This window comes from Paramormyrops kingsleyae, chromosome 4 (genome assembly GCF_048594095.1).
Source record: "Paramormyrops kingsleyae isolate MSU_618 chromosome 4, PKINGS_0.4, whole genome shotgun sequence".
NCBI classification, from domain to species: Eukaryota; Metazoa; Chordata; class Actinopteri; order Osteoglossiformes; family Mormyridae; genus Paramormyrops; species Paramormyrops kingsleyae.
The window spans coordinates 25,804,763-25,824,969 of NC_132800.1; the positions used below are offsets into that span (position 1 = coordinate 25,804,763).

At 44.0% G+C, this 20,207-nt stretch overlaps 3 protein-coding genes across 4 annotated transcripts in view; 1 reads left to right on the forward strand and 2 right to left on the reverse strand.

The window, feature by feature from the left end:
- Nucleotides 1-5,054, reverse strand: part of LOC140588796 (protein NLRC3-like) — a 32,924-nt gene extending 27,870 nt beyond the window's left edge. For both annotated transcript variants that reach the window (XM_072710972.1, XM_072710973.1), the window contains exon 1: nucleotides 3,540-5,054. In XM_072710972.1, the coding sequence (XP_072567073.1) occupies nucleotides 3,540-4,468 (929 nt within the window). In that variant the 5' untranslated portion in view covers nucleotides 4,469-5,054. The remainder of the gene's footprint in view (nucleotides 1-3,539) is intronic.
- LOC111846294 (protein NLRC3-like) overlaps nucleotides 1-20,207 on the forward strand; it is a 303,153-nt gene that overhangs the window by 232,314 nt on the left and 50,632 nt on the right. The window lies entirely within an intron of this gene.
- On the reverse strand, nucleotides 6,701-17,338 carry LOC140588969 (NACHT, LRR and PYD domains-containing protein 3-like). The gene is made up of 6 exons (XM_072711620.1): nucleotides 16,554-17,338; nucleotides 9,562-9,634; nucleotides 9,394-9,461; nucleotides 7,426-7,699; nucleotides 7,216-7,257; nucleotides 6,701-7,008 (listed from the first exon to the last, which is right to left on the reverse strand). The coding sequence occupies exons 3-6, from the start codon at nucleotides 9,406-9,408 to the stop codon at nucleotides 6,701-6,703; spliced, it is 639 nt and encodes a 212-aa protein (XP_072567721.1). The 5' UTR covers nucleotides 9,409-9,461; nucleotides 9,562-9,634; nucleotides 16,554-17,338.

Sequence of the window (20,207 nt, forward strand, 5' to 3'; positions counted from 1 at the left end):
TGGGTCACTCTCTTCTCCCAAAATAACTCTTGGACATGCTGCTGCTTTGTACCTGGCTTGGCCTCCTTGCGCATGAAATCTTTCATCTTGTGCCAAACAAGCTTAATGGGCTTCAAATCTGATTAATTTTCATATACCTCTCATTGCTTGACAATATCAGTCTTAATACTTTGTTTAGGCCTGTAATTATTGTATTGGACATATCTTGGGACCGCCTCATCTCCAAAGAGGGAAGTAAAATAAAATTGTAATTTCATCAATAAACTGACTAAAAACACATTTTGACAGTTTTAGGCCATCTTTGCCTCACAACAGAAACTATTTCTAAATTTCACAGGCCATTTATTGCAGTGTAGTAAGTTTATTAATGAAATTGGAATTTTGTTTAAATATAGGGAAATTGTACTTGCTTAGATTTTCATTTTTTGCAGTGGAGTTACAATACCTGATTCAGGTATCTTACCTGATTTCAGGTAAGTCACTTCAGATTACTGCTCTCCCTGGTGGATGGATAGATCATTGCAAGTACTTTACACACAGAGAGTTGAGGGGTGGATCATGCCGGCCCCCTTTTTCATTACATCATCGTGGGGGATCTCATTACAGTCAAGGACCAGCCAAGAGCCAGTCAAGGTCCTGTCAAGGACCTGTCATGGAAAGTGGGGAAATTTTAAGCGGCTGGATCTGTAACCTACATTGTTAATAGTACTGACAGCAACATTAAAACAAGCGAGCAGCACAGGCCACTGGGGGACTCAGAGGGGGAATGGGGGGGGCAGTCGCCGCCCTAGAGTCCCCATGGCTGAAAAAACATCACAAATATTCCCTAAGGAATGGTGAAAATGCCACTATTAGCTGCCCATCACACGGTTTAGCACCATCTAGGATGTCCCCTTCACGGGAAATGGTGCCTTATAGAGTGAGAAGATGTGATGAAGTGTATTAATGAGCCCTTCTAGTGGAGGATATGTGATGCAGTGCCCTAAAAGGTGCCCATACAATGGTATAAGCGGCTCCTATGGGTACCCTTCTAACGGAAAAGGGTACCATTATGAAGAGCCCTTCTAGTGGAGGATATGTGACGTAGTGCCCTAAAAGGTGCCCATACAATGGTATAAGCGGCTCCTATGGGTACCCTTCTAACGGAAAAGGGTACCATTATGAAGAGCCCTTCTAGTGGAGGATATGTGATGTAGTGCCCTAAAAGGTGCCCATACAATGGTATAAGCGGCTCCTATGGGTACCCTTCTAACGGAAAAGGGTACCATTATGAAGTGCCCTTCTAGTGGAGGATATGTGATGCAGTGCCCTAAAAGGTGCCCATACAATGGTATAAATGGTCCCTATGTGTATCCTTTCCATAGAAAAGGGTGCAGGACCAACCTATCCCAGGCCATCAGAGCAGTAAATTGTGCAAATGCTGAGAGAATCCACAGCCACTCCCAAAACACTGGGGACGTACGACACATGTGGCAGGACATCTGGGCATCACCCACTACAGGACATCTCCACCTGCCTGTGACAGTGAGACCTCTCTTCCAGATGCTCTGAACCACATCTATGCACGGTTTGAAACACAGAATGACATGGCAGCAAGGAAGATCACCCCTCCCCCCAACGAGCAGGTGCTCCGCCTGACCATGACTGATGTGAGGAGAACTATGTTCAGAATCATCTCACAGAAGGCCACCGGACCAGACAACATTCCTGCTCTTCTATTACTGCATATGTGATGCAATCCCAAGATTTTGGATGTTTCTTACAGCTGTTTTTATGAATTTTGATATTTCATTCATCCCCATGAGGAAATTGCCTTTTCTCCTCCCCCATCTTGCTCTCCATGAAACTCACAGACACATACACAGGTGAGAGAAAGTTTGGGGGTAACAGCAAAGCTTTGGCCAGTATTCAGTACATCTGCAGTGACTGGCATTAAGGGACCTGCTCAAGGGGACCAGTGATGACATCAATCTGCCAGCCAGGAGATCTGAACCAATGGCCATCCACTCATGGCTACCTAGTCCAAACCCAAAGAATCACGTTCCACACCCAGTATTTCCAGAAATTCTTCTTCCAGTGTCCAGAACTGAAAAAGAATTTCTGAGTGGGTTGCCCATTATTAAGACAAACTGAAACATTCTGTGAAATTCTGGCTCTTGGTTGTTTTTCACACAAAGGATGGTTACTAACTAAAGGATTACTAACTTCAGCCAAAATCCATCCATCCATCCATATTCTGAAACCGCCAATCCTGTTCAGGGTCACGGGGCTCTGGTGCAGATCCCAGAGGCTATGGGTGCAAGGCAGGAAATAACGAGGCGTCAACCAATCACAGGGCACACACACACGCACACACACACACACACACACACACACACACACACACACACACACACGCACACACACACACACACACACACACACAAACACACACAGACACACACACACACACACACACACACACACACACACACAGACACAGACACACACACACACACACACACACACACACAAGGCAGGAAACAAACCAGGACGAGGTGCCAACCCATCACAGGGCACACACACACACACACACACACACACACACACACACACACACACAGACACACACACACACACACACACACACACACACACACACAAGGCAGGAAATAACGAGGCGTCAACCCATCACAGGGCACACGCACACACACACACACACACACACACACACACACCCAAGACAGGAAACAAACCAGGACAAGGTGCCAACCCATCACAGTGCACACACACACACACACACACACACACACGCACGCACACCCAAGACAGGAAACAAACCAGGACGAGGTGCCAACCCATCACAGGGCACAGACACACACACACAGCAGCTGAGGCCAGCAGAGGGCGCCAGTGAGCAGCCAGTGACAGCAGTCTTCTGGAAGCTCCCAGCTTTGGGGTCCATCGTATGAACACAGCTGCTGACAATAACACTCACATAGCATTTCTGTGGAGCTGGTGTGTGGCTCAGCAGGCTAAGCCACTGGGCCTGTGGTCGGAAGACTGCTGGTTCGAGATTCGGCAGAATAGTCACATGTCTGTGGGCCCATGAGCAAAGCCCTTAAACCTCCAGTTCCAGGGGTGCTGGATGCCAGCCGACCCAGTGCTGTGACCCCTAAGCTTGTTCTCCCTGTAAATGTGTCTGTGTCTCTCATGGAGATTGAGAAGAGAAGCAAACCAATAAACCTGTACTTGTGCAAATAAAGGATCCTTTCACCTATAAACCCCCCAGATAAAGAGCCTCTTTGTTTCTATAACAGGTTAGGATGCTGTCTCAGTTATCGGAAGGCATAGTGCATGTTAGTGGAAATGTCACTTTTGTTGTTTTTTACTACATCACTACCCTCAGTCATTATAAAATCTGGGTTCAGGATAACAAAAACAAATCTAGCCAAGTCATTAATGCATGCGGAAGAAGAGATTGTATGTTTGGTATATTTCAAACAATACTAATAATTTACTGCCAGAGAAGACATGTTTTACATCCTCACATCACTTACAGAGCTGTCTTGCATGTCTTGACCACAGACAGCAGCCTCCAGTGCTCATGATCTGATCTGAAGAATTTCTTCATATCAAACACATCCAGCTCCTCATCTGACATCAGTAACACAAAGGCCAGAGCTGAATACTGTGCAGGTGAGAGGTCTTCTGCTGAAAGGCTTCCTGAATTCAGGTATTTTTGCACCTCCTCTACTAGAGAATTGTCACCCAGTTCGTTCAGACAGTGGAACAGGTTGATGGTCCTTTCTGTAGATAAATTCTCCTTTATTTTCCCTTTGATGTATTGGGCTGTTTCCCCAATGTTATGGGACCTGAATCCTGTCTCTCCCAGTAGCCTTTGTAACAGAGTCTTAGTGGAATCTGTTGAGAGGCCCAGGAGGAAGCGGAGGTAGAGGTCCAAGTGTCCATTCTTGCTCTTTAATGCCTTTTTCACTGCAGTCTTCAGTAGCTTAGCTGATGAGTTTGACAGAAACACATATAAAGCAGCGAGATACTCCTGGATGCTCAGATGCACAAAGCAGTACACCTTATCCTGATACAACCCATACTCCTCTTTAAAGACTTCTGTGCAGACTCCAGAGTAAACTGAAGCTTCTCTGATGTCAAGGTCACTCTGTTCCAGATCTTTCTCATAAAATATGAGATTGCCTTTCTCAAGGTTATGAAAAGCCATTTTACCGAGATTTAGAAGGAGGCGTCTAATATCATTAGTTTCATTGTTTTTCATCAATCCATCCTTCAGTTTCCTGTACCATTCTGTCCTATTCTGGGGCCTGTACTTGTTTTTAATTAATCTTGTCTGAAAGATCAGGAAGTGTGTGTACATTTCAGTCAGAGTCCTTGGAATTTCTCCACTGTCAGACTCACTAAAAAGACTCTCAAGGACAGTGGCTGAAATCGAGCAGAACACAGGTATGTGGCACATGATGAAGAGGCTCCTTGATGATTTCACATGTCTGATAATCCTTTCAGCCAGGCTCTCATTATTAAATCTCTTTCTGAAATACTCCTCCTTATGGGCATCACTGAACCCTCGTATCTCTGTCACCTGGTCGATGCACTCAGTAGGTACCTGATTGGTTGCTGCAGGCCGGGAGGTTATCCAGAGGAGAGCGGATGGAAGCAGATTCCCCTTAATGAGGTTAGTCAACAGCACATCCAGTGATGTTTCCTTTGTTACATCAAACCAGCTCTCATTGTTCTGAAAATCTAGAGGAAGTCGACACTCATCCAGACCATCAAAGATGAACAAGACTTTGTACCTAAACAGCTCAGTAGATTGAAATGAATTTAGTTCTGGGTCAAAGCGGTGAAGCAGTTCAATCAGACTGTATTTATCCTTAATCAAATTCAGGCTCCGGAAAGGAAGAGCAAATATGAAGTGAATGTCCTGGTTTGCTTTTCCATCTGCCCAGTCGAGAATAAATTTCTGCACAGAGACTGTTTTCCCGATACCTGCCACCCCTTTAGTGAGTACAGTTCTGATAGGTGTCTCACGCCCGCATAAGGGTTTAAATCAGGGGTGCCCAAACATTTTCCCTTAGTGGGCCAAAATGAAAATCTATCGGAGGACCGCGGGCCAAATGTAATATTTTACACAAAATACAAACACTAATAGTAAAGTAGGCTACTTTTATTTATCAAACAGTTATCTAACCTTCCTTTCTGTGTAAATAACATTAAACAAAATATGACAAATAAGTCATATATAGGCATTTAGAGCACGTCTAAACTTTTGTAATCACATGTAGTGCAAAATGTCAAAGAGTGCATGTCCAACAGCAACACAACAACAGTAGCAACAATATAAGCAAAGACTCATGGGACTTTTTGTAAATTGTTAAAATATGACTATTTATGAAGTGTGGAAATGTACATATGTGCACAGATATACTCTACATTACCCTTATAGTTGCTTGTATTTCAATTTTAGTCTTAGATATTTCAAATGTAATTAAAGCACCATGAGTGAGGACTGTATTATATACAGTCGAACCCACTTATCTCGACCTCGGCTAACTCGCCAACCCTATTAAGTCGACGTTTTTGAAGTGGAACCGCCAAAGTCCCTTATTGCAATAGCATTTCTCATCGGTTATGTCGATTCTTTTATGTCGCCGAACCCTAATATCTCGAGCACGAAAGAGGGCCAAAATCGCCACTTAACATCGGTTATCTCGATCCCCGTGACTAATCGCCGGCTTTTTAAAATGTATCACAAGTGCTAAACAGCGCGTATTCAAATCGCATTCGCATAGTAATTCGCTGAACAACGCAGGTGAAACGCGATCTAGGTAAATCCCCATCAAAACCAAAGCCAAGCATATCTGCATGCGGCAATGACAACGAAGATGAAGAAGATGCGGACGAAGATTTGGAACCAATTCCCTCTGCCGGTGAGGTGATAGAAATGCTACAAAAAATTCGACAGTATGGTTGTTTTGTAGGGGATGGACTGTTTTAGACAGCATAAATAATATCGAAGCATTTGTTTTCAAGCAGACTGTTAAAGGCAAAAAGCAACAAAGCATTTTAGACTTTGTAAAGAAACCATATTAACTGCGTGTACGATACATTTCAGAGCTGTCAGAGCGAAATGACTTGTGAATGTAATTTTGACACTGCAGATTTGCTTTTTGTAACAACGGACTACACCCCGCAGGTTTTTTTTGTGATTTTGTGAGCGATCTTTGTGTTTGCAATGTTGGATAATATAATTAAAGGTTTGTATCGAGAATCGACGGTGGTTTTTATTGTATACTGGTAAATCTCCGCTTTTAGTTGGTGCACATATGCCTTTTGTTGTTAGCTGACATGTATGTGCATTTTTATAGCATGCCGATCGCGTCATCAAACAAATCACGGCAACGCCAAAAACCCGTGCATGTACATTCTAATTTATTAACGCACATAAATACATTTCAAGCATATCTTAATACAGTATATTGCCGCCATATTGGTTTTCGGTTATCTCGATCATCGGTTATCTCGACGCTTTTTGGCAACCCCCTAGGCCGGCGACATAACCGGGTTCGACTGTATATTAGTTAGGCCAACGTACGCTAAAAAGTAAACGCACTGATAGCTACACTGGGATTCTTGCTTTAAGAATTTTTTAAACAAATTTTAGTACAGTATAATTTAAAATTTTAGATATTCATTGGCGGGCCAATCTAAATAGTACGGCGGGCCAACTTTGGCCCGCGGGCCCCACTTTGGGCACCCCTGGTTTAAATATATCATTGCACTTGACTGTAGTATCTTCAGTTTGCCTTTTCTTGGATGCTGTTTCAATCTGTCTCACTTCATGTTCATCATTGACTCCTCCAGCTCCCCCTTCAGTTATGTAGAGTTCTGTGTAAATCTCTTTGAGAAGTGTTGGCTGTCCTTCCTTAGCTTTCCCTTCAGTTACAAACTCAAATTTCTTCTTCATGTTACATTTTATTCTGTCCATCATGAGCTCCCCTGAAGAAATATGGGAGGAAAATGGACAATTTCTCAACAGGATCCTGACCAGTGTGAGAGGAAGAATATAAACACACACACACACACACACACACACACACACGATGTTCACTATTTCACTGTGATAAATGAAACTTTAAATTTCACATCATACAGATTTTTTTCTGAAACACCACATACATGTAGATAATAGCGTACAGCTCTTACTTTTCTCTGATACGTCACCCAGCTCACTTCCTGCTTGGTTACCTGGAATAAGAAAGAATTTCATATTCATTTCTATCTTCAACATCAGTATGTAGCAAAAACTTCATTATTTCCCATATAATGTTATTTAATATATTTCTTTTTCAATACCTAAAAAAGGTTACATATGGTTTTATATGAAAAATAAGAAAAGTTAAAAAGCGTGATTACAAATCTGCAGGTCTGCCTTCAGTCTCTCAGCAAGGTCATTCAGGTTCATATTCTTCAGGATTTCAAGCATGACATTGAGAGCATCAACTTCGCTGTAGGAATTTATCATCTTGTCTGCAAGGTCTGTTCTATCCAAGCCCTTCACCAGACCCCTGGGAAGGGGCTTTAACTCTTTATACTGTGTGTGACTCAGTTTCGATTTAAACTTCTTCAGCTCTTCATCATCGAGCTCCTCCAGGTACTCCTCCAAGAGGTCGGGGAGCGAGGTCTGGGTCTGCAGAATGTCAGAGATGAGTCCATGAGACTCACAAACCCGTACATGGTCACTCACACACATGCACTGACCTTTCTGTTAACAGAAGGCAGGTTTCCTGCTCACAGTCTTATATGTCTGCTGGAGACACCTGCTGTGATTCTTTCATTACTATAGGAGACACACGTGTGTTTATTTCTGCATTATTATTTAACCTTATTTAAGCAGGTTAGTCTCACTGATTTTAAAAATCTCTTTTAAAAGAGAGACCTGTCCAATATAAACAGTTTCAAGTTAAGATCCAATACAGCACATTAAAACAATAGGGTCAAATCATAACAGACTGCAAACATTATGTTAAGGCAGCATCAAATATTATTATACACATTTTAGATAAAGTTATTCTGTTACAGCCCGTCTGTAACATTTGGTGTAGGGCGGTACGGAAGTAATATAATTATACATATTTTAGATTACGTTATTCTGTTACAGCCCGTCTGTACCATTTGGTGTAGGGCGGTACGGAAGTAATATAATTATACATATTTTAGATTAAGTTATTCTGTTACAGCCCGTCTGTACCATTTGTTGTAGGGCGGTACGGAAGTAATATAATTATACATATTTTAGATTAAGTTATTCTGTTACAGCCCGTCTGTAACATTTGGTGTAGGGCGGTACGGAAGTAATATAATTATACATATTTTAGATTACGTTATTCTGTTACAGCCCGTCTGTACCATTTGGTGTAGGGCGGTACGGAAGTAATATAATTATACATATTTTAGATTAAGTTATTCTGTTACAGCCCGTCTGTACCATTTGTTGTAGGGCGGTACGGAAGTAATATAATTATACATATTTTAGATTAAGTTATTTTGTTGCAGCCCGTCTGTACCATTTGGTGTAGGGTGGTACGGAAGTAATATAATTATACATATTTTAGATTACGTTATTCTGTTACAGCCCGTCTGTACCATTTGGTGTAGGGCGGTACGGAAGTAATATAATTATACATATTTTAGATTAAGTTATTCTGTTACAGCCCGTCTGTACCATTTGTTGTAGGGCGGTACGGAAGTAATATAATTATACATATTTTAGATTAAGTTATTTTGTTGCAGCCCGTCTGTACCATTTGGTGTAGGGCGGTACGGAAGTAATATAATTATACATATTTTAGATTAAGTTATTCTGTTGCAGCCCGTCTGTACCATTTGGTGTAGGGCGGTACGGAAGTAATATAATTATACATATTTTAGATTACGTTATTCTGTTACAGCCCGTCTGTACCATTTGGTGTAGGGCGGTACGGAAGTAATATAATTATACATATTTTAGATTAAGTTATTCTGTTACAGCCCGTCTGTACCATTTGTTGTAGGGCGGTACGGAAGTAATATAATTATACATATTTTAGATTAAGTTATTCTGTTGCAGCCCGTCTGTACCATTTGGTGTAGGGTGGTACGGAAGTAATATAATTATACATATTTTAGATTAAGTTATTCTGTTCCAGCCCGTCTATACCATTTGGTGTAGGGCGGTACGGTACGGAAGTAGCCTGGGGAAGAGCACTGTGGAGAGGGAGCTTTTTCTCTGCTATGTTCAGCAACCTTCAGCTGAGAATCGTTACTCAGCTTAAGCTTCCCTGCCTTTCAGTGTCTGGTATTTATGGACAAAATGCATCAAATGCCGAAACGCTGTAGCCAAACCTCTCGGTGAGCCATTGCTTAGATGATTATGGCTGTAAGGAAACCAGGTCCTGTGTATCAGTCTGACTCTGCAATAAAAACCAAAAGTAATTTTAGCTTTATATTCAAAAGTCAGTTTAGCAGCTGTAATATCTTACAACCAAAGCAAACTGGTCAGTTTTTACTCACACAGGCAGTTTGCAGTCGCAGGCAGAGACGTCCACTGATCATTTGGACTCATAACTATGGGCCATATTTCACCCTGTGTTTAGGTCAAAAAAGGATACAGCCATTACACTGCATGTTCCTTCAGTACACAATGGGCACTTTGGATATTAAACTATAAGGAGGGAGGCTGGCCTTGATGTGATGTGCAACCAGCCCCTCAAAGCACGTCATCACCACTGAGGTGAGAGCGATTGGCCTGTAATCACTGAGGCAGGTTATATCAGACTTTTATGGGACAGGGATGATGGTGGATGACCTCAAGCAGCGAGGGATGGTGGGTTGGGATAAGGAGCGATTGTAGATCTTGGTGAGGATGCCAGAGAGCTGGGAAGGACATGCTTTGAGTATTTTGCCTGATCCTCTCAGGACCAGCTGCTTTCCTCGGGTTGACTTGCCTGAGTGCTCATCTCACTTGGTGTTCCTGCAGAGTGAGTGTGTGAGTGCTGGAGGCTGGGGGGGGGGGGGGGGGGGCAGTGTGACTGTGTCTGACCTGTGTGGCTCAAAGTGAGCAAAGAAGCTGTTTATACTCTGGTCACCAGAGCGAGGAAGCGGCTGTACCACCTGAGGCAGCTGAGGAGATTTAGGGTCACTCCAGTGATCCTAAAAACCTTCTACTCAGCTGCTGTGGAGAGCATCTTGACCATGAACATCACAGTATGGTTTGGGAACTGTTCTCTAAAGGAGCACATAGCCCTTCAGAGGGTGATCAGGGCGGCCGAGTGTCGTGTCAGATCTACTCTGCTCTCCCTGCTGGACACCTACAATAAACGCTGCAGGTCCAGAGGTACCAAGATAATTAAGGACTCCTCACACCCCACAAACTGTCTGTTCCACGGGCTGAACTCAGGCAGACGGTTCCGTTGCCTCATGTCCAGGACAGAGAGACTCAGGAAGCTTTTTCCCCCAGGCCATAAGGCTTCTCAATTCACACTAATTCTGGTCCTTCTGTACACTACGTATGTTTGTACTGGTCCTACATTTTCAGTTTCTGTGCCATCTTGGCAGCTTTGATGCCCTTCCTCAGGTCATCTCTCCCTGTGCTGTACCCTGTCCTCTGTCCCCTGTCCTGAAGACAGTGTCGCGGTTCCTGATCAGTGAGTGGACTTCTGTCATCATCCAGGGTTTCTGGTTTGGAAAAACCTTTGCGGGTTTGTTGACACTGACATTGTCAGCACAGTTTGCAATGTAGAACAGCACAGTTTGTGTGTCCTGCTCTAAATCCTGATATTCAAATAGACTGCACTCACTGTGTGTAGCTGGGAAATAGCGCCCCCTGGGCAAGTCTTACTTTCTTCCTGAGGGGGATATAGGCTGGTATGAGGAGAAGAGCAAGGTGGTCTGACTGGCCTAAATGTGGTAAAGGCACAGTTCTGTAGCCATGCTTGATATTAGAATAAACACTGTCAAGTATGTTATGCCGCCTGGTGGCAGAGTTCATGTATTGAGTGAATTTGGGGGGAATAGTGACTGTCTGTGGTTTGGCTGTGTGAAAACTGAAAGGCAACAAAGGGAGTACTGGCACTGAATAACAAGGGGAGCACTGGCACTGAATCACAAGGGTAGCACTGGCACCTGGCGCTGAATAACAAGGGCAGCACTGGCACCTGGCACTGAATCACAAGGGCAGCACTGGCACCTGGCACTGAATCACAAGGGGAGTACTGGCACCTGGCACTGAATCACAAGGGTAGCACTGGCACCTGGCGCTGAATAACAAGGGCAGCACTGGCACCTGGCACTGAATCACAAGGGGAGTACTGGCACCTGGCACTGAATAACAAGGGGAGCACTGGCACCTGGCACTGAATCACAAGGGGAGTACTGGCACCTGGCACTGATTAACAAGGGGAGTACTGGCACTTGGCACTGAATCACAAGGGGAGTACTGGAATCTGGTACTGAATAACAAGGGGAGTACTGGAACCTGGCACTGAGTCATAAGGGGAGTACTGGCACCTGGCACTGAATCATAAGGGGAGTACTGACACCTAGTACTTAATAATAAGGGGAGTACTGACACCTAGTACTTAATAATAAGGGGAGTACTGACACCTAGTACTTAATAATAAGGGGAGTACTGGCACATGGCACTGAATAACAAGGGGAGTACTGGCACCTGGCACTGAATAACAAGGGGAGTACTGGCACTTGGCACTGAATAACAAGGGGAGTACTGGCACTTGGCACTGAATAACAAGGGGAGTACTGGCACTTGGCATTGAATAACAAGGGGTTCACTGGTACCTGGCCCTGAATAACAAGGGGAGTACTGGCACCTGGCACTGAATAATAAGAGGAGTACTGGCACCTGGTACTATATGACAAGGGGAGTACTGGCACCTGGTACTGAATAACAAGGGGAGTACTGGAACCTGGTACTGAATAACAAGGGGAGTACTGGCACCTGGCACTGAATAACAAGAGGAGTACTGGCACCTGGCACTGAATAACAAGGGGAGTACTGGCACCTGGTACTGAATAACAAGGGGAGTATTGGCACCTGGTACTGAATAACAAGGGGAGTACTGGCACTTGGCACTGAATAACAAGGGGTTCACTGGTACCTGGCCCTGAATAACAAGGGGAGTACTGGCACCTGGCACTGAATAATAAGAGGAGTACTGGCACCTGGTACTGAATGACAAGGGGAGTACTGGCACCTGGTACTGAATAACAAGGGGAGTACTGGAACCTGGTACTGAATAACAAGGGGAGTACTGGCACCTGGCACTGAATAACAAGAGGAGTACTGGCACCTGGCACTGAATAACAAGGGGAGTACTGGCACCTGGTACTGAATAACAAGGGGAGTATTGGCACCTGGTACTGAATAACAAGGGGAGTACTGACACCTAGTACTTAATAATAAGGGGAGTACTGGCACCTGGTACTGAATAACAAGGGGAGTACTGGCACTTGGCATTGAATAACAAGGGGTTCACTGGTACCTGGCCCTGAATAACAAGGGGAGCACTGGCACGTGGCACTGAATAACAAGGGGAGCACTGGCACGTGGCACTGAATAACAAGGGGAGCACTGGCACCTGGCACTGAATAACAAGGGGAGTACTGGCACCTGGTACTGAATAACAAGGGGAGTACTGGCACCTGGCACTGAATAACAAGGGGAGTACTGGTACCTGGCCCTGAATAACAAGGGGAGTACTGGTACCTGGCCCTGAATAACAAGGGGAGTACTGGCACCTGGCACTGAATAAGAAGGGGAGTACTGGCACCTGGCACTGAATAAGAAGGGGAGTACTGGCACCTGGCACTGAATAACAAGGGGTTCACTGGTACCTGGCCCTGAATAACAAGAGGAGTACTGGCACCTGGCACTGAATAACAAGGGGAGTACTGGCACCTGGTACTGAATAACAAGGGGAGTATTGGCACCTGGTACTGAATAACAAGGGGAGTACTGACACCTAGTACTTAATAATAAGGGGAGTACTGGCACCTGGTACTGAATAACAAGGGGAGTACTGGCACTTGGCATTGAATAACAAGGGGTTCACTGGTACCTGGCCCTGAATAACAAGGGGAGCACTGGCACCTTGCACTGAATAACAAGGGGAGCACTGGCACGTGGCACTGAATAACAAGGGGTTCACTGGTACCTGGCACTGAATAACAAGGGGAGTACTGGCACCTGGTACTGAATAACAAGGGGAGTACTGGCACCTGGCACTGAATAACAAGGGGAGTACTGGTACCTGGCCCTGAATAACAAGGGGAGTACTGGTACCTGGCCCTGAATAACAAGGGGAGTACTGGCACCTGGCACTGAATAAGAAGGGGAGTACTGGCACCTGGCACTGAATAAGAAGGGGAGTACTGGCACCTGGCACTGAATAACAAGGGGAGTACTGGCACCTGGCACTGAATAACAAGGGGAGTACTGGCACCTGGCACTGAATAACAAGGGGAGCACTGGCACCTAGTACTTAGGGTCACTGGTCTACATTAGAGTGGGTGGTTCAAGGAACTGCTCATCAAAGGCTGTCAACGGTTTATACTCAACACTCACAACGAGTTCATTTACGCATCATGGCCATCACATGTATTCTTTATTCATTCCACGCGTCTTTAGTGCACCTACACACGGAATTAACGCTATGCATGTGCGAGATGCAGTACCACCAAAAATCTTGGAGGCAGTATGGTCACCTTTTGTCACAGAACTATGTGTTTATTTATGGTACAGTTTTAGTATAAAAGTAGCATCTCATCATTTTTTTAAGAGTAAATGGTCAGAAGTTACAACAAAATGTTTTCATACGCAGGAGAAAAACACAAACACTTCGTACCAACTGTCAGGCACGGTGGTGGAGGGGTGATGATTTGGGCTTGTTTTGTAGCCACAGGACCTGGGCACCTTGCAGTCATTGAGTCAAGCATGAACTCCTCTGTATACATGAGTATTGTAGAGTTAAATACGAGGTCATCCATCTGACAAATAAAGCTTGGCCAAAATTGGGTCATGAAACAAGCACACCAGCAAATCTACAACAAAATGGCTAAAAAAGAAAAGAAGTTTTGCAATGGCCCAGTCAAAGTCCAGACCTCAAGCCGACTGAAATGCTGAAGCAGCGTCGTACAGAAGAGTGGGTCAAAACTCCTCCATAATGATATGAGTGACTGATAAAGTCACACAGGAAATGATTACTTAGAGTCATTGCTGCTAAAGGTGATGCTACAAGCTATTGAATGATTGTACTTAGTTTTTCACACATGGCTTCTTCAGTTTGGTTTCATTATTGTTATAAATAACATAAATAAATAATAACATGCTGAACTGTTGTTTGTTTTTGTATTGATCTGTGTGGGGAAATTCTCTTCATGTTTCCCCCAACTTGCTCACTGTAAGTGAGATCAAGTTGGTTATGAAGGGCAGCCACCCATAGCAGCACTCAGGGAGCTGGGAGCTAAGGGCCTTGCTGAGGAACCTGCAGATGTGCCAAGACTGATCTCAGACCAGTGACCTTCTGATCACAGACACAGAGGCTTAGCCCACTGAACCACATGCTGCCCCCCACACCTGAAGGCAGATTTAAATACATTTAGAACCTGGTAAGGTCCAGGTAATTTTTTTAGAGTATTATGCCCTTACATGCAAAACTTTCTTTTTCACTTGACTGTATGTTTTCTCATCATGTTACCTAATAGCAGCATTTAGGGAGAAAACAATAAAGGCCCAAGGACTGATCCCTGTGGTACTCCTTATTGGACCGGTGACTTTGACAACAGAGTACGGTTATTTGCCAGAGCATACTGATGTCAATTAGTCAAAGAGAATTTAAACCAATTCAACCCCCTTCCACACATCCCATCATCAAATTCAAGTCTATGTAATAGATTAAATTGGTCAATTGTCACGCTGTCAGGAACAATTGCCAATGTTATGAATTATATGACTATAGTTAAAGCAGTTTCAGTTCTGTGTCCCTGACAGAATCCTGTCTGGAATCGATCCAGTATTTTGTGTGTCTCTGGACAGAAATGGTACATTAGAGACAGGTCTGTAATTGCTGAGCCTCTATGGGTCCAAACTTGGTTCCTTCAGTAGTGGTCTCATTCCTGCTACTTTACATTGGTCAGTGTCATTGCCTGGGGACAGGGACGCATTCATTGTAGCAGTTATGGGTCTTGCCAGAACTCCCTGGGATTCTGTAAGAAGTGGAGTGGGGATTGGGTCCAGAGGACAAGTGGTCAGTTTGGTTTTAGTGATTATTGTCGTTTTTAACTTCTCTTCATTGTTTAATTCTAAAACATTAAGTGTGTGCATCAGTTACTTGTGAACCATTTGAATATGTTTGTAATTTTATTATTAAAGAAGTCCATAAAATGTTCACTATCAGTTTCACTTGGCAGCAGAGGTTCAGCCTTAGCTGTTAGATAAGCTATTGTCTTAAAAAGGTAGTGAGGGTTATTTCTATTGCCATCAATAAGGTTACAGTAATAGGCTGTACATTATAAAAGATGCAAGATGCAGCCTGTTTAACAGTAAATTCTCACTGTTTTATCATTTTCCCCAAAACCATACTTTTTATTCACTTTTATGTCACAGGTGATTGTGAGATGGCCCAGTGTAAGTTATCTTAACTTAAAATTTTAAGGCAGCACAGTAATTTTTTTTTTAAGCTGAAACAACATTTTTTGTTTATTGCAGTGCATATCAACTTCAGTGCACTCAAGTTAGGCACACTCAAAATAAGACACTGAAACAACTGAAAGTCAAAACTGTTTGTTACAGTGTAACTCCTGGCTCTGATTCCACATTCACACATACCTCCATACAGAACTGGTAGCTACTGCTACACTAAAATCATGCTGTCTGTTATTGTTCTGCTGCACATGTGGGTCACTGCAGGACTGTCACCAGTTCACACTGGAATCCGATACTGACACTATTGCATTTTTTTTTTTTTTTTTAAACGTAGAAGTGAAACTTTTGAGGCCCTATGTTGTTTTAGGGAAATTATTAACATATGATGCAAAATTAAATTTTTTATTTAAATTTATTTTTTTTCTATTATAGAGCTCTTAAAATATATGGTAAGTTTCCATTTTGTACTCTGTGCTGAGGCTGGTCAGATAGTTCCTGCAAGTTCTACAGGAGCAGGAAGTATGTGTAACACGTAGATCACGCAGAAAACAAGCCCTGTGTTTATTACTAATATCACATTGGTCTATTCAGTAACTAATGTAACAAAGTACTGTGTAAGTAAGAATTACTGCACAAAACAGCTCACAGAGGTACACTGAGACAGCCACGCAAAGACATAGCAACATTCTTATGTGGCTGATTATACTGATTTAAAGTATATATTCAAAAATACATTATTTTTTCTTGGGTCTTCAACATGTCACACTTCTAGTCCTGCAATTAAAAATCGTGAACTCCTACTAAAGTAACTGATATCATTTTGGTAAAATATTCTCCGTCTTACCTTGAGAACTGAACAGGAAGGCAGACAAAACTGGGAAATACTGGCTTTGGAGAGAGAAATTGCAATGCTAAAGATGTTGCAACTTCCTTTTTTGTAAGTATGGGGGGGGGGGCAGAACACATGAAAGTTAAAGGAGGGTAGAACAGTTCAGTGGATGGATGGACGGATGGATAGATGGAAAGAAGATAAGATCAGAGGCGGCGCTACCATTAGGCAAAAGCAGGCGAGCGCCTAGAGCCCCGAACTGCCAGGGCCCCATGACTTAAGTCGTACTAAGTATTTTTAGCAAGCACTTACAACTAACGTCTGAAATTATTAAAAATCCATTTGCTAAAACAGCATTTTTTCAAGTCTAGATTAAAAACGCACTTGTATAGCTTAGCGTATAGGAAACCTAGTCGCTAGTCGCTCACTCCCAGTCAGACTAACAGTATGAGGTGAAGAGCTGGGTGGGGATCGGTGTCATTGGCTTTGGATAAACTGGTGCGTCAGTGCTGTCACTCTAGCTTTACACTAGAGTGCTGATGTTCAGGGAGTCCCCATGCCTGTGTTCCCGCCTGTCTCTCCCTCTTTCTCATGCTGCTATAGCCAGATCTGCCGGAGCCTAGACGAATATTGCACTCGATCATTTTGCTTGCATTGCCTCTGGTTTCCTCAACTCTGGCTAATACACTATTTTTCTTACTTCCTCCCTCACCCCTTCTGGGGTGTGCTCCCTGGAGCACCATGTCATTGAAGAATTTATGCCTCTGCTGCCTGCAAGACAACTACCTCCACCTCCGGCAACTACCCTCCAACCTGCCTGCCCTTGGCTCACGCGATGCCTCGCCATCCTTCCCTGCGGCTGTGCCACTATTAATCCTGCCATCGTGCATCAAGCACTCCGTGCCTGCACCGGTCGGCCGCTGCATTGAGACTGATATTTCAACCCCTGTATTAGCTTAGTCATATCATCTTGTTTTGTTTGACTCATCTGCCGGCCCCTGGAGGATGGGCTCCCCCTTTGGGTCTGGTTCCTCCCAAGGTTTCTTCCTCTTAGGGAGTTTTTCCTTGCCACCGTTGCCTTTGGCTTACTCACTGGGGGGTCTTTACGTGGCAGAAATATAAAGCGCATTGAGACAATGTAATGTTGTGATAATGCGCTATATAAATAAAATTGCATTGCATTGCATTTGAAAATGCTCCGGCCCTGAGCTGATCCCAAAAGGTAAGACATTGAAACATAGACGGCCAAAGGGAGTGATAAACGTTGTGAGCTCCCCACTCTCTTGTGCTAAGGGTATCTGCCAAAACCCACTACCTGCATCCAGCTTTGTAAAAACATGTCAGCCATTCAGCCGTGCTGATGACTGGTCCACTGAGGGCAATACATGCCTTTCTCTGCACACACCCTCATTGAGTTTGGTGAGGTCAACGCAAATTCTAATTTTAGCACTGGGTTTTGGGACCACTACTATCCCTGCACACCACTCACTGGGTTTCTCTATCTTTGAGATGACCCCCATTTCTTCCATTCATTTCAGATCTTCTTTTACTTTTTCAGTTAAGGGGATTGGCTCGCTGCGAGGAGTGGTCAGAGCATAGGGAACAGCATTCTCTTTCAGGCGGATGTGATAATTACCATCAAGCCTCCCTAATCCAGAAAAACACCTCTGGAAATTTATTTTTGAAGATCTCCCCTGGGTCTTCTTTCTCACCCAGTGTGCTAAGTTCCTCCATTCGCTGAACAAGGTGTAATGCAGTGAGCACTGGTAAGCCCAGCAGTGGTCTGGCCAGGTTATCAATGACAAATACTGGCTGAGTGGAATTTTTATCCTTCCTTTCAAGTCTGCTCCGAATCTGTCCTAACACAGGCAACCTGTTGTTACTGGGGCCATAGTCTTTTTGGGGTGTGCAGTGGGGGCCGTCTCTGCTGTAACTGTACAGTGTGGTAGGAATAGCTGTCAGTGCTGCCCCTGTATCCAGCTTAAAAGGCAGCACTTCCCCATTCATTCTGATATCTGAGTACCAGCCAGTGCTGTCTGACTTCCCCTCTTCCAGGAAAAGGCCGCCCTGAAAGACTTCCTCTTCCTCTGCCATCTCATGCACAGGCTGCTTAGACCTGCAGACTGCAGCAAAGTGTCTTCATCTGCAACATTTCCTACATTCAGCTTCTTTGGCAGGACAGTCTTTCTGATTGTGTGACGGTGATCTCCCGCAATTACGGAACACAGACGATGTTCCAGTGTTCGGTCTAGGTCTTTGTGGTGTTATCTCATTTTATTTGAGTAAATTCTACAGCTTATTTTTTCATGTACTGAATTACAGCACATTGCAGTATTTTATGGGAAACGTCATGGTTCTCATAAATATTGCCCAGAATGCATTTTCTCTATAGTATTGTACCGTTTTACTGATAAACAGTATGTCAATGTAATAATTTCACTGTTTTTTTACAGCATTTTGTTACAGTTTAGATTCCTCAGACAGTTATCTGTCACAGGTGACCACGGTAAAGATAGTTTGCAGTTAGTGATTCCGGATTCGGTTTAATTAATCTCGACACTGTAGTGAGGCACACTAGTAAACAGGGTGGCATTTGGTAACTTGTGATTTGTGAATCCGGATGCCGTCGCCCCCCCACCCCGAAATCTGCTGATATTATGCTTTGCCATTTTATTTTCAAATGCAAATAATTAAAAGACTTCACCATTGTCACGCCCCGCTCCGTCCGCTCCTAATGTGTGCCACGCCCACCTCATTACCTCCTGTTTCTCCCTGATTGTTCTCACCTGTGGCTCGTTACCCGTAGCTTGTCTGTTGTATTTAGTCCTTGTCTGAGTCAGTCTTCCCCAGACTTGTCATTAATGTTACTCGTCGTTCTTCCCCAGTCCTGCTTCCCGTAATAAATCCCCGTTTGCCCTACTTCCTGGCTCCGTATCCCTGCTTCCCGGATCGCCTTCTGCCCGACCGTGACAACCATATAAACAGGACCAACCAGGCTCCTTCTGACCAGGCTGATTTGTGAATTTCTTCACAAATCAAATATGGTCAGTCAGTCACAGGTCAGTGTGTATCAGGAAGGTGCTGGGAAAAAGCCCTGTTTTTACACGTAAACCTGACTGTCAATGAAAATACCCCCTAAAACACAATGTCCACGTTGTTCTGGACAAAACGTGATTTGTGAAGAAAATTACAAATATTTCCACACATATCATCACTTTCTTTACTGGCCACATGCCACGGCAATATATGTGCTACATCACAGAGCAGTGATTCAGTCTGAATCCTCCCTGGGGAAGAATTTCAGGCATGTCTGTGCAGGAGGAGGCCCCGGGGAGACCCAGGACACACCGGAGAGATTATATCTCTCGGTTCAAAGGAGCTGGAGGAGGTGGCTGGGGAGAGGGAGGTCTGGGCATCCCTGCTCAGACTGCTGCACCCAGGACCCGCAATCAGATAAACTGAGGAAGATGAATGGATGGATGTATACTTTCCACCAAAAAGGTCACAGCAGCATTCCAGCACAGTGATAGGAATGGACAGAGTGCACAGAACGTATTAAAGGAGATACAGCATCTGTCCAGCAAATGGAGAGCTTATGATTTCTGTACAATTTATGGTAAAAGGCTCTTCAGTGGGACATAAAATATATATAGAGAACGGTCCCCATGT

What these genes read in the sequence shown, in the direction of transcription:
- LOC140588969 (XM_072711620.1), bottom strand. An exon ending in GAAGGCAGACCTGCAGATTT is followed by an intron (nt 7,258 to 7,425) that starts GTAATCACGCTT and finishes TTCTTATTCCAG; the next exon opens with GTAACCAAGCAGGAAGTGAG. An exon ending in GGGTGACGTATCAGAGAAAA is followed by an intron (nt 7,009 to 7,215) that starts GTAAGAGCTGTA and finishes ATATTTCTTCAG; the next exon opens with GGGAGCTCATGATGGACAGA.